Here is a 14,836-nt window from a genome sequence, read left to right as displayed (position 1 = left end):
CAATAACTATCAAAAAGAACAAAGGAATACTTTCAGTTTACTTTTATTATATTATTACAGATCTGCAACTACATCTTATTTCAGCCAAAACAGTTTTGTATTCCAAACTCTTAAAAAATATCTACATTAATAATATTTTTCTATTCTTAAAAATAAAATTAAAAAAAAATCATCTACCTAGCATACCAATGCTGCTACAGCACTTGAAAGGGTGCATTACTTATGTCAATTCTATTGTAAATGCAATTACTCTTGCAGTCATTGTTCTTCCTTTCCTTCTTCTCTGCTGCTTTGGTTTCAGGTTTCAAAGAGTTTGTTAAAAGCTGTTCCAACTTCTGAAACCATGTCAGAGGCAGTCATTGAACGTCCAAATTTTTGAAAGGCTTGGTGGTTAGCCTGCCTTGTAAGAGAGCAAGCTCCAAATGCAGCCACCAGAAAGGGATTTTGACTACAAGGAAAAAAAAAATAAAAATCAACATTATAAACAAAACCTGAACATTCTTGTGTAATTCATAAGGTGGTGGACATAATCTTTGTACTCATAAATGTTTGTCAGCATTATCTGGAAGGCTTCTTGGGTAAACATCTGTGTGTGTCGGACTCTTCCATTGTACAGCATCTTTGGCTGAATGCTATGCTTTTTTTTTTTAAATGCTTCCATGGCACAGTATGTGACCGAGTGCATACAGTGACAGCTACAGACCACAGAATAAATTAAGGCACGTTCTCTTAATGCCTTGTATATGCTTATGAAAAGCCTAAGAGAATGTACCCAGCCCCAATCCTCAAGTGCTGAACTTCCTCCAGAGAAGACAGCACAGTCCTGCCACTTCCAGAGATCTTCTCCATGACTGGGCCCCAGGATATGGTTCTGCTGCCTTACAGCACCAGAGCAGAGGGAAACAAGTGCAGCAAAAAATCAGCAGCCAACCGAGGGCTCCTGTTGGTGGCTAGTTAAAAGCCTCACAAAGCTCAGGCATGGTTGGGTCAGAGCTGCCTGTAAGTCAGTAAGGACCTACTGATTCCCATGCCAAGTTTTGTGAAGGATCTCGATACAAAACACAGGCAAAGCAGAACACAAGTCCACAACTGGGTACAACTACCACAATAGCTTTGAGTATCTTTTCCTTAAAAGCATCAATTTCATGCACTCGTCAAGGTGTAGGACTGAGTATTGAAGTGTTCTTGAGAGTCAACCCTGTATGCCCCAAGACTCTGAAACAAGGGCTGTGGGCTTCTGGGCTCGAGACAGAGCTCCTGTTTCTAAGGTTACTGCATGACTCCAAAGGCATCACAATAGCATCCTGTCTACTTAACAGAAGAACCCTACCTACTGTACCATTAGCACCCCTGAAAGCTGGTACAAACTCAAGTGTTTCAAAATCCTGCCCTGCACAGGCCCATTTTGAAGCATCAGAGCCAGGCAAAAGCATGGAAGGACTGGCTGAACCGCCTGCTGTGCAGTCCACAAGCTGATGTCCTGATTAGTGTAACCCAAAAATCTCCTCTCCTGAAACACGTGAGATAAAAACAGGACTGATACAGCAGGTGTTTTTGAGAAGGGCCATCTTACCACCACCACAGAAGACACAAAGTATTCCTGATGGCCATTATATTCTCCCACATTTCCTTCATCTATAAAATAAAGGAGTTTGAGCAAGCCGCTTGGAAAAGCCACAGGAGACTGAATCAGGAGAGCCTGGAGAACACATGCTGCAATTGCTAATCTCTCCAACCATTCAATATCATGGAAGTCACCCTTTTAATGAAGTAAAACAAAATTCCTCCTTTAGCGGCAGCTATAATTTCAGATACACAATCTTAGTTTCATTTTTCATCCAGGGGGATGTTAGATTTCAGAATTTTAAGTCTGGTTTAACTGTTCCTTCCTTCTTCCTGGGGGATCATAGTGCAGTGCTCTCACCACAAGGAAAGCACAGACTCCCACAGACATTTGTGTGCATGTGTAACCCAAAGACTACAGATGATCTTCACTCCTTAAGCTTCAATATCTCATTTGTTTTTTGGGAAGGGAGACTGTTAGTCCATAACCGTTGGTGTCAATCTTCCTTTCAACTGTAAAGCAGCTACTTTCACAGAAGGACAATGTGGCTACAGGGACCAAACAGGAGTTTGCAGAAAAGCCAACAACCAGCTGCATCCACATGGCTGCTTTGGGTATGACCAAACTGGACTGCCATTTGGCCTTAAAATGGTTACCCTCTCTGAAACTGTGTTTTATTTCCAAGTTTCAACTTACCTGCTCCAATGAATTACTTAGATACAATGCAAGAGGATTCACCAAGTTATAAGAACAAAGCTAAACGACATGTTTTTCAGATTTATAAAGATTTTCCTGACAGTGACTAACAATTTTCTTCTTACTTTCTGCCAACACTGAATTTTTGAAAACATCTATCCTTTAAAACCAGTGCAGGTTCACACCCTTCTGTCTCAGACTTGGGAGACGCTAGATTACTGAAGAGTTTGTCGTATTACAATTGCAACCAGTATGTAGATTTTTTTACAAGTACACGGATGCTCTAGTCCCAACGTCTCCAATCTCATTTGAAAATTTCTGTAACAGGCCTACAACAGTTCCCATAGAAGAACACACTCACAGACTCAGTTAAGATATTATTAATTAATATTCATACCCATTTGTTTTTTCTGCTCCAGCAAGAAATGCCCAGTGTGCTAAGACTCCAAGAGAACCAGAAAGGAGGTCCCCCTGTCCACCGCATCTCCGGCTGCTTCCTTCGTGACTGCACACAAGTACTATGGACAGACAAACAAACAAGAAAGAGTCATCTGCATTTTTCTGCTATTTGCAATGTCACCATAGGTGTGAGGGTTAACCTCTCAGGCACACAGCGATTAACAGGTGCTGGATTACCACAGGCAGCAGCACAGACTCAAATACGCCATTTTTAAACACAGTATTACAATTAAAAAAATACTTTTCTAATTGCTTTTCAGTCCTTGGCAAAGAATACTGCACAATCTCTATACGCTTTCTCCACTTGACTCAGCCTGCACAGAAGATTCAGTCACTGATGAGTTTAGTGGTTCACATGAACCGATGATGCCATGATGAGCCATCACCCTGAACTGGATCATGTCCCTCTACAACACCACGGCACAAATACCACTCTCCAGAGTCTCTGACCTTCAGTTTTCACATGTAAACAAAGGTGTTTTACAAAGAGCAAGTGCAAAACAGAACTAAATCTCAAATCTTCCGCCATGCCCACCAGAAAGATATTTTACTGAAAACACCCTTTTCCCTTGGCTTTCTAAAAACCATATGCAGAGACACCTCCTTTTGCCAGTCAACAGTGTCCTCTCAGCATCCCTGGACGTTTCTGTCAGCAGTGTAACTGGATAGGCTGTCAGAACACCCAGTGCTGCATTTCTGTTTGAACATAAAAAGGGCACCGGTCAAACTGATTTCTTTGTGGAGCTTTAACTATGAAGAACATGCAAATCATTTCCCCAAATTTAACTCCTTTGCTCTCCACTCTCAACAAGCCCAAGTAGGAATCCTGAAGGACATGTAAGGCACACAAAAAGAAAACAGCATCAATTCTGCTACCATTCCCTGAACTCCCTTGTATGTATGTATCCACTCTCAGCTTTCCTTCACGCTTGGCTCTGGGAAAAACAAACAAACAAAACAGGAGAAATGTATTTCCCTCTCCTAGAAGAATGGAGGAGATGGCAGAATCACTTGTGGCCAAGTAGTAATCCTTAGCACCTGCAGTTAGCTAGCACGGAGCTACTGAGGTTCAGGACTATGCACATGATGGTTTGTGCACCCCTGAGCATGCCAAGTGCACAAGCAAAGTATGAAGCAAGACACTACCTTGGACAACAGTTCTTACCTCAATTTTCTCTAGTCATTTGGGCTGGGTTTCTCCAAGATATACGAACAGAAAAGCCTAACTGTTTTAGAAGTACTACCCATACTTATAAAAGTGATTTTTCTCTTGCAAAGTAATGGGAAAAAAATCTGCACAGAATTGAAGGACTTGCAAGTAAATCTTAAATAGTAAGAGGTAAAAGAAGTCTGTATTGCAAGTAAAGCCTTTCCCATTCATGAGCATAGTTCATTTCTGCTTTTTGTTACTCGCTGCAGCAAAGATTTGTACTTCACTTCCATGTCCTACGGATTTTTCCAGCAGTAATTGCTGGGCTCGTGAGTTGTGTATTTTTGCTGCCACTGAGAGGGCAAAGATTCATTAGTCACCAGGAACACAGCAGACACCGCTGCAGCCTTGCCAGCAGTTAATTTTCCCAATCACTCTTCTCCCCTCCCCCCTCCTCCCCAAATTAGGATTCTGGATGTGTTTCTCAGTGAGCAGTAGTTAATGTCAAATTTCACAAGTGTAATGTTCTTCTGAGTTAGCTATTTGAAGAAGGTATGCCCTTTTAGGTGGCATGGGTTATTTCTCTTTTTAAAAAAAATACAGTGCTTTGGAGAAATTACCTCTAATTCTGCTACTTTGAAGATGGTATCTCACAGGATTTTCACTTTGAGGGCTTGAACTCCCGGCAGGAGGCAGGATGGAAATCCTCTGTTCAAAAGCTTTGGGGCCTTCTAACTGACAGCTGAGCACAAGCCCCTGCTTATTAGCTGTATGTCACCATCTGCCACTATTCTGTAGCCCCACAACCTTCCAGTCAGTTTTGAGCTATACAGGAAAGCAAGATCTCCTCAAACTAGGCCAATTATAATATCCTGCTACAGAAAAAAAAAAAAAAAAGGTGATCTTTTGTTAGTGTTTTTTTTAAAAAAGTAAGTCTCAAGTATGTGCAGACTGCCTCACAGGCAGTAATAGAAAGTAGAAAGTAGACCTTTGTACGCTGCACAGAGATGCTGAAAAACAAATCCATGCAATACCTTCAAAGAAGCAGAATTACTGGAAATTCACTTGAGTGAGGGAGGGAAAAATAAAACACTTGGGCTTCTTGCACAGAGGCTCAGTTCCTCAAAAAACATCTCAAAATAAAAGGATGACAAACAGCACAACAGGCAATGGGAATAGGAATGAAAAACTCCTCTGAAGTACAGTCACTGTTAGGAGGTTTTAAAATGAAAGCAGGAATCCCACACTACCATCAAGACATACTGGCATGCTGCCAAATCCACAAAGGATAAAGTCTTCCTGATGCTTTTTCCATCTCTCTTCTAGAAAAACAAAAATAGAACTGCCACCTTCGCACTCCTGCAGTCCAACATCCCCCACTAAACGTCTGTGACCTGCTGTGAAGACAGCTCAGGCAGCTCTTTCAAGGACCACAGGGGTGACATCCTTACGTGCTGCACTGAGCAGTGGCAACCAGTGACAACATTACAAGACTTCGATTAGATGGATATGACTGAATAGTCAGTGATGATGCTGAGAAGGGGGGGCGGTTCTATCCCTCAGAGAGATGCAGAGCAAAGTATTTACATGAGGACAAAGTATTTTTCAGTCCATCGCTCAGCAAGGCTACACCACATTCAACTAGGGATGAACCTGCATCAGAAAGCCTAGAAAGTATGGCTCTTGGAATAGCTGAAGAGACCAAGACAATGGACAACAGAGAAACTGTAAAGACTGAAATCACCAACGTGTCAATGTTGAAAGGCAGCAACACAGGCCACTTAAGGTCAGTCAATTAGTTTGACACCAGTCTCAGTCAAAATGGAGAGGTTCATCTGTAGTTCAACTGACAGACCTTAAGAGATAGAAACATACAACTAATGCCAGTCAAATTGTCTGCTGGGGCAGAGTGTCTTGGTTTGGTTTTTAATAGGCTTGGGCAACCAAAGCTGGTGTCATTATTACACAGGTGATGATTTCAACAATGTCATCTGAAATGCACATAAATATTGCCAGAACTGTACGCAGCAGATACATCACTTCCCTCACATAGTCACACTGATTTCTTCTAAGCCCATAGAAAAAAATTGCACTAATGTATGAGTTCAACACAAACAAAAAATTGAAGGCTGTCACATAGTGACAGAATATTGGAGAAGTAAAAATTAAGAAGTTTTAAACTCCACACAAAATTCTGCCCCATACTTGCTGAGTGACTACGGCCAAGTCATTTAGTAGCTCTATGGTTAATATATTTCAGCCCATAAAATGAGTTACCATCACCGTCTTTTCAGTGCTCCTTGAAGATAAGGTGAACATTAGCGTTTGGGTAGGCATTTAGTGCATGGTGTCACACTTAACTTTACCATTGCCATCAAGTTTTAAGCTGAAAGAACTCCCAGCCTTGACTGCGTTGGCAGATCAAAGGCCAGACAAATGACCTATTTAAGGGTATTGTATGCTTAATTTTAAAACTGTCTGTTATGTGACTGAAAATAGCTGTCCTCTCTTTGAAGTGGGGAAAAAAAGTAGCGTTTTGTAGTTTTGCTGTGATCCAGCGCTGAGTTAACTGTGAAACACGGATTTTGATATGGCGGTACACAAGCAGCCCTACTTACAACAATAGCTCCTAGACACATTACAGTTAGAAAACCAAAGGCCCATGGAGTACACAAAGTAATGCATGCCTGTGTGGTCTTGACCAACAGTGTTCACACTGTAGTGAAAAAAAGCCAAACACCTAGGGATTCATCCTTCGTGTCTGAATTTGGAGCACAGAATGTGAAATATGGGATAGGTTGCCAAGGCTGAACACACAATACTGATGATGATAAAGAAGGCTGAAGAGCCTATGTGAAGCCACCACGTTTACTGCGCTACTGACACTGTGGACCAAAAGACACCCTGGACATTTGAATTTAGTTCTTGAATCTCAGACATCCTCAACAAGCTCTTCGTACTTGGTTTTCCTCTTACCGAGCAAGACTATTACTCTGATCCTAATGTGCTTGGGAATCCATGTATGAAAGGCACAACCATTCTTACTTCTGGTATGATCCAGCCGGATTCGATCAGCTAACATCAGCTACCCCACAGAACAGCAAATACTCTTGTTTAATTAAAAGGCTTAAGAATTCCATTTTCTATGCAGGACAAAGTAGCTATCAAGGACCATTTTGCTCCACCAAAAAAGGTTCAGGTTTAGATCATTACTGCATCTTGAGTAAATTCTCCTACTGATACACATCTCTGACCTGGCCGATGCTCATATAACAAGAAATATATCTTTTTCCTTTTGCAAGTTAGTTCACAAAAGCACATGGCTGGAGATTGTGGACTCAACTGATGTGGAAAATGTAAGCTGGCTTTTATATAAAGAGTGCTTATACTTTTATACTCCCTAATCACACTTTTAGAACTTAGGTAGGTCCTTGAGTGTGAGACATTAGGCAATTTAAAAAAAAGAAAATTATCCAAATTTTACATTGCTTTTCTTGTACAGGTGCAGTAGCCACAGGACGGATGCCATGACAGGTGAGTGCTGCCAGGGAGACAGCAAGCCAGGCTGCATGTGCAAAGGAGAGCACAGGGACGTAAAGGACAGGAACCACGAACCTCCCTGTTTTGCTCATTCTGCAGAAGCAGGACTGGAGATGAAGGTGCTTCCTCTTGGTTAAAAGCCTAGGTAAAATTTGCTGGATAGCTTGTCACTGTAAGAGCTGAGAGAGGCAGGGACTAACAAGCACTGAAGATCTTCCTTTCCAGCAATGAATGGCAGGAAATCAGAAGTACTGCTTGGGGATTTATGGCAAGAGTCAGCTTTTTACCCCGTATTCAGTACTTAATAATCCCTCTCACATGCCTTGTTGCTTCTCTTGACCATAGCTGCAGCTGGGCAACTGAAGAGAAACTATGTTTGGCTACTAGCTCCAGGTAAAAGTAGTCAAAGGAAGCAGCAGGCTGGTTACCCTTAAAGTCTGCCTTTTGGAAGGGCGAAGAGGACAAACACAGGTGCTGGGGAAAATACAGAAAAACTCATTACAGTATTTAAAAACAAAAATCCAAATCTTCTACTTCAAGGACCTAACTAAATTTTAAACATGTCAGGAACCAAGACTGGTATAACCACACTTCATTATTGACCAGTTCTCCAAAGAATAATAAAAAGAAAACCTTAGAGAGCTGTGCCATAGTGAATTAAAGCTGACTTACCTTTCACCCACAGGCTGAATACTCATTCCTACCCTGGTCAGTGATGGCACTGATATCACCTACCAAGAGCATGGTGAAGCTCATCTTTGTAGAGCAGGGAATCAACAACTGTAGACCAAGCTATAATGTGAAATTGCAAAAGGAAAGAGAAAAAGAGTATATAAAACTTAATTTTAATCCTGGTGATTACCTTCACAGGGCAGCTGGCAGCTCATAACTGAAATGGAGAAGAATTTTAGAAAAACCTCCTTTGAAGTGAAGGACTGCTGCTGGCTTCACAGAGGCCATGTATGTAATTCAGTATGAATTTTAAGGTCATGAGGAACCACCTGCATCACCTAATCTGATCTTTAAAAACAAACCTCAGAAGGCATCCAGACATTTCTGTTCGGCAATGTTTAAAAGTTCTAGGTATGTTATTGTCAGAGGCAATTTTTTTGTTAATAAAAAGACTACCTTGTTTTTAATCTGAATTTACTAAGCTTCAGCTTCCAGTCAGAATGTATTGTTCCTGCCAGCTTACAGACCTATCTGCTGACCATAATCCTCCATCAACACCTGTATTTCCAGCTCACTATCACATTGTCTGATAATTATATTTGTTTTCACATACAAGTAGTAAGTTGCCTACTGAATTTCCTACAGGCTTGCGAATAAAAGTACTGTGAAAACAAACACTACAATCACTCTAAGCTATGAAGTATTCACCAAGCCAGTCTTCCTTGCTGAAAATTTCAGTATCTTCAAAAAGCCTTCCTTGCACAATAATCGAGCACGAAACACTAAAGCTACAAAGTTATGGCAAGAGGAGTACATAGCTTTTTTTCATAATATTTGTTTCCAGAAAACACTGGCCTGATCTAATTATCTGGATTTCCCTCATGCTAGAATCATCATGTGTGATGTCTTAGCTGAAAAAAAACCCACCCAACCAACCCACAGCAAAGCACAGAATCAAAAGAACAGACAGATGAAAATAGAAGTAGTTAAGAGTGAAAAACACGGGAGAGAATTCAAGGTCAGTGACATGACAACATGTTCTGTGTTGGGGCACAGAGCAGACAGTCGAATCTCCTTCTCAACATAATTTTGCATTTGAGAAGCTTTTAAAAACTTGACTGACAGTATCACCCACAGAACATTCTTCTTAAAAGAAAGCTTAAGTCCATAGTTTCTGCAAAATTCACAGGAACCTCCTTGCAAGCAACACAAACCCTAAAAAGACTGCATGTAACTGACATTATAACCTGTTCTAAACCTAACAACTGCTTTCTAACAGTGCAGCATTGCTACTTGAAATGTCTGTCATCTGGAGAGAGAAAGAATCAGTGCTAGAATGAAGGCAACAACAAGAAACCAGCTGATAGCTGGACATCAAACAAAGACTGTAAAGTCACAAAACTCTTTTTATTTCAAATCAAAACGCCACTTAACTAAGAGGAAAAAAAATAAATCAGAACATGAGAAAGAACAACACAGGAAAAAAAAAAACAAATAAACCATGTAAAGCCCCACAAGCACACAAGACACACCAAACCTGTGCCACACCTGAACATTCAGGATTGAAATTGGAAAGAATTTCAGTTGTTTCTTATTTTTGTGAATCTGTGGGAGTACATATATCTCAAGAGTAACAGCTCAAAGGAAGAACAGAGTTACGCAAGTTAATGTCTCAGCCTAAAATGCTCACCCAGTTTTCCCAACATTCCTGTATAAAAAGAATATTATTACCATAAACAATAAGAAACAAAGAAGATATACTACAGTGCTCTAAAGCTCTCCAGCTGGCATAAACTGGAGCCAGGATATTTTATCTGCCAGCAGAGTTCACCCTTCCTTAAACCTGGCCTGACTGTCCCAGGTTACAAATCGAGCCTGCTGTGTGTGCTAGTAGGACAGCAGACTGCATGCAGAGCAGCTTAGGCACTATTATGACCTATTCACCACGCAGAACTATATTGCTTCCAGATTCCAGCTTGCTTCAGTCTGCTGTAGTATCTGTACTAATAGGGGGTACGTGGAAGGTGGCTCTGCACAACCTAGTTGTCATTTTTACATCTGTTTTTCTGTTATAAAAGACTCCCCTGGCTTCCAATAATGAAAAATTGACTGTGTTTAAAAACTGATTCTGAAACAGCATAAACATTTATCTGAGATTAACACTTCAAGCAAACTAGAAGCTGAGCTGCTGCTTGCTATGTATGTGAAATAAGACCACACAGCCAAAATGCAACGAAGGCACTCACAAATTAATTTTATACTGATCCCAGTAAATTATCACCATAAAAAAGCATGTGTTCTATTAAGTATACTTTAACCATAATAACAAGTGACTGTTTAAAAAAGCTGTGATGGCAACTTAGAGTTAATTTGTTTTGCTTCCCTTTTAAACTGTCAGGGCTAATGTACAAGTCATGTATCTGCATGCTAATCTGCAGCCCCATGGTAAATGGCATCAAGGAACCAAGAAGCTCACGAACCTCAAGACATCTTCATTTTTAACACAGCCCCCAGTATATGATTAAACAACAGTATTATTCTGTATTAATTTACCAATGGGATTTCCACTTACATAGACCATCTCAACTAAGGATTTTAAAACAGTTCACACAGATTAAAAAAATTGATTTCCTGTGTAATATAAAACATAAATTATTAGCAGTTTAAACAACAAATAAAATCAGCAATTCTTTTCAGCAAGTAAATATCAATTTACAGAAACCATCTAAAGGTGATCTGCAAAGACAGCCATCCCACCCCTTCAATCATCAGGCAAACAATTAGTATATAGTCCAACTGCTGGACTATGACTCAAGCAAACAAAGCAAAACAAAAATCACATTGCTAAAAGCAAAGACTTCACTTACCTTTCTCTCCATCTGAAATAAGATCTCTTTCTCCCTTCTGAACAATTGTTAAATTCCCCATGGCTTGGCTGAGTCTTAATACACATCCATGATGATCACTACTGTCTACAGGATCTCTAAGCTACAACACAAGAATTTCATACGCAGCACATATTTTACTACTAGAACAACATATCCTAACACATGCTACTTCAGCATATATATGGGAGGAAAAAAATGGGGGAGGGGGAAGAGGGGAAAAGCAGCAGCATCAGTATTTTTTTTTAACTATAGCCACTGCAGTGACAAAAAAAATGCATAACCAAGAGTCTTTAAAAAGAGCTCTGTTTAAGAATATTAATTGTTGTGGCAATTATCCCATGGAATAAAAATTAAGAAAATGCTTTTTTCACATACAAGAGGCATGTAATGTTTAAGCTAGTAATAAGTTGTTTATTTTTAAAAGACTAAAAACTTGCATTCACATAGATATTAGTAAGGAAAACATCTCACCATGGCTTCATACAGTCTGCTAAACTCCATATAGTTTGGTGTAAGAATAGCTCGCTGGTAGCCCTGAATAAGAGAAGGCTGCTGGGAAATGAGCCACAGTCCATCCTGCAAAGAAACAGTAAGAAGAACATTTACTGAATAGATTCCTAAATGTGAAATCACTGACTGAATCAAGAAAATACTTACAGCATCAATAATGATAGGAATTCCTTTCACTTTTGATTTTTCTATAATACCCTGGAAAAAAGAAAAGGCTGATAACTTTAAGATGCTCGATAATTTAAATCCTGTAAAATCCAAACCAAATTCATACAATAAATCTGATCATGGAAGTTGTTTTTACAAAGCAAGATAGAAAAAAACCCAAACCACAAAATAGTCTGTTATATTCTGTAAGCTAAGGTAAAACATTTTCATATCAACCAGTAATTTTACAATTACATTATTCTCTCCCTTGTTCAAGTATAAGCAGTGTCAACAGGGTTTCCATAACTGATGCCTTGGTGCTGATATGCAAAAGCAGAAGGGCATAGTCTCACTCACTTTCCCTTCTGTAGGAGGTATGCAGTGCCAAACTAAGCCACACATGGTAAGCACACATTTCCAATGAAAAAGAAAGAAAATCCAAATGAGTATTGCCATGATAGGAATCTATCACTACTACAGTGCTAATTTTAGTTGCCTTCTGATGATAGCCCCACTGTGGTATTTTAGTTTACATACAATCAAACATCCCAAGACAAATAGTACGTAAGATGTTATTTCACTCATGGTCCTGAAAGTCTTATACGTTTCAAAGCAAAACCAAGGTGATTCAGACAACAGAATATTTGCAATTTTTTTTCAGCAAGCAGCATCTACTAGCAGACTGTCTGCCCTCTCCTGAGCAGTGGCAACGACTCAAGCTTGAGCTGTTTTAATGAGCAATGGCTGACAGTCAAGTTTTTTGAATGTTGGTCATTACCAACTTGCCATTGAAGCTGGAGTTTTATCTTTTTTCCTGTAGAAGATAACAGAGGATGTTATCCATCCAAAAGTCTAATTATTTTTGAATGTTATTGAGCTCTGTAGATTAGCTATTGTATGACACTGAGCTCCACAGGTTAGCAAGACATTATGTAAGGAATAATAAGGAAGCAGTTTTTAATTAATGTTCAGGGTATCGAATGTCAATCTGTTCTTTTATTGTGGTCAAAACACTGCCTACCGTGCTTCCTGCAAACTTAATTATGGAATATACATAACTTCATGATCTCACTCCTACCTGATTCTGATTCTTCTCATATCAATAGAAATCTCTCCCTTCCGTTTTCAAATGGATGACCAGAATTCAGCAGTGTGCTTCAGCCCAATACTACTCTTTGTCTGTTTGGGCACTGTTTGCATGTTGAAAGCATGAGGCTGAAATACCACTCACTGCTCCAAGCCTGAGGACTTGTCTCAACACACAGCTAGAGCTACACTAGAAGCTACTACAGAATAAAAACCTTTCATAATACACACATGCTTGCACAGGTCTCAAGCTTGGGCTGTGTGTCACAGACTGCCAAGTGCCCATGCTCCTTGGGATCCCAAGGGAACCACAAGTCTTCTCTTATATTCAGCTACTTAAGTAATATTGAACCAATGTCAAGTTCTACACAACTCATACCATTTCAGCTACTACTGAATTATTCAAATTTGTAAGTATATTTAACAGTTGTGCAAGGATGGAATCTTAAAACATACCCAGAATTAGTTGCAGCATACTGAAAGACCAGAAAGTCTTACTTTCAAAGCTTTTTAAGAAATTTATGAGACAGAGTCATTTCTGCATCATTAATGTTAATCTGCACAGATGTGCACACCTCAGCTTTACTTCACAGATGTATTGCTTTACCCCTGCTGTGTTAAGTTCATTAACAATTACATTTAATTTGACTGACTTGGTTCCAATAAAATAAGGTTGTAGGTCTAGCAATCAGGTTTATTGTGCGTTTTTTTCCATATGCATCCAACGGTCCAATTATTTTTGAACCATACTAAGCTCCTCTGATTAGAGAAACAATGAGCAAGACTTAAGAAAGCATTCAGACCATCCTCCCCAATTTTTGAAGATACAAATACCATCTACTGCAACCTCATTTTCTAACTGGTTTTAATTATTTTCATACACTGGCAACCAAACTCCATCAGTACACTTGAAATTATTACTGCTCCACTTACCACTAATACGAATCACCAGTTTATTCTAGCATGTTAACTTTGTTAAGTTTGTCTTTCATGAAACTTCAAGTCTGAAGACAGCAGATCTCAGAAGTCCATATCCTTCCAAACTTAAATGCATTATGAGCAATCCAGGGAACTAATTTTGTTAAAGTCCTGTTCTCAAAACAGTTAAGGTTTGGCTGTTGCTGTTTCTGTGTGGCCCCTTTTCATATTTCCTCCCAACTGTCATCTTAACTACTCTTGACTACTGTTTAAGATTTCCCTTTTTGTCTACATATTATCTATCTAACAACAGGCTAAATAAAGAAACCTGAAGATCCACTGTTCACCAAAGACAACATTAAGTGTAAGGGTAAAAAAACCAACCCCCCAACCAATCAAAACAAAACAACAACAACAAAAAAAACCACAAACAAACAAAACCCCCAAACAAACAAACAAAACCCAAACAAAAAGGTGGAGGCTACAAAGCATGAAAACATACATAAACAGCTTCTGGAAGACTGGATCACTCATACACTCCACAGAAATAAGGCATTTTTCCTAATAATGTTTTGAGTTCCTAACTCTCCAGCACATCCTCCACAATTTTGAGACATTTAACCTCTGCTCTGAGGAGAAATTTCATCTTGCTAAATAAAACATACTGGCCAAGCAACTTTTATTTTGTACCAAGTCTCTGAGGTATCAGTTTCTAATCTAAGATACTGAGTGATCTTTGCTTTTTCTTTCTCTCCTTCTAAAACAAATAATCAGGGGATACAAAGTCCTTTGTCTTAGAAAGCTCATTTCTGACTAAAACCCAAACAAACAAAAAAACCTAACTCAAAAAAAAAAAAAACCAACAAAATGAAAAAAAACTTCCCTAATTATTTTCCTTTCCTTTTCCTTTTTGAAAACCTGACAGAAAAAGAACCTCAGGGAGGAAGTTCTGCAGAGGGAAGGTGTAATCTGGCAATCATAATAAAGCAGTAACAGAGGTAACAGTATCCCTTAAAACAACCACCCATTTGAAGGACACAACATTCAACATTGGAGAACCTCTGTTTCCTATTGATTCTGGACAGGGCCCATCTCACCTGTCGCCATTTAAAGGTCGAATGGCTCCCCACTGGAGAGCAATTCATCCCATGCCGCTCGGATATTGCGTTCAGGGTGGGATCAATCACCACAAACATACATGCCTCT

At 39.5% G+C, this 14,836-nt stretch overlaps 1 protein-coding gene across 1 annotated transcript in view; it reads right to left on the bottom strand.

Annotated features, from left to right (window-relative positions):
• Nucleotides 1-118: 118 nt before the first annotated feature.
• Nucleotides 119-14,836, bottom strand: part of NAXD (NAD(P)HX dehydratase) — a 47,359-nt gene continuing 32,641 nt past the window's right edge. The window contains exons 7-11 of the mRNA XM_054385786.1: nucleotides 11,627-11,677; nucleotides 11,441-11,545; nucleotides 10,949-11,069; nucleotides 2,658-2,778; nucleotides 119-448 (exon numbers count right to left, since the gene is read on the bottom strand). Coding sequence (XP_054241761.1) covers nucleotides 298-448; nucleotides 2,658-2,778; nucleotides 10,949-11,069; nucleotides 11,441-11,545; nucleotides 11,627-11,677 — 549 coding nt within the window. The 3' untranslated portion in view covers nucleotides 119-297. The remainder of the gene's footprint in view (nucleotides 449-2,657; nucleotides 2,779-10,948; nucleotides 11,070-11,440; nucleotides 11,546-11,626; nucleotides 11,678-14,836) is intronic.

Source organism: Indicator indicator, chromosome 1 (assembly GCF_027791375.1).
Source record: "Indicator indicator isolate 239-I01 chromosome 1, UM_Iind_1.1, whole genome shotgun sequence".
Taxonomy (NCBI): Eukaryota; Metazoa; Chordata; class Aves; order Piciformes; family Indicatoridae; genus Indicator; species Indicator indicator.
The sequence above is the reverse complement of the archived record's forward strand: the minus strand, read 5'-3'. Positions and strand labels throughout refer to the sequence as shown.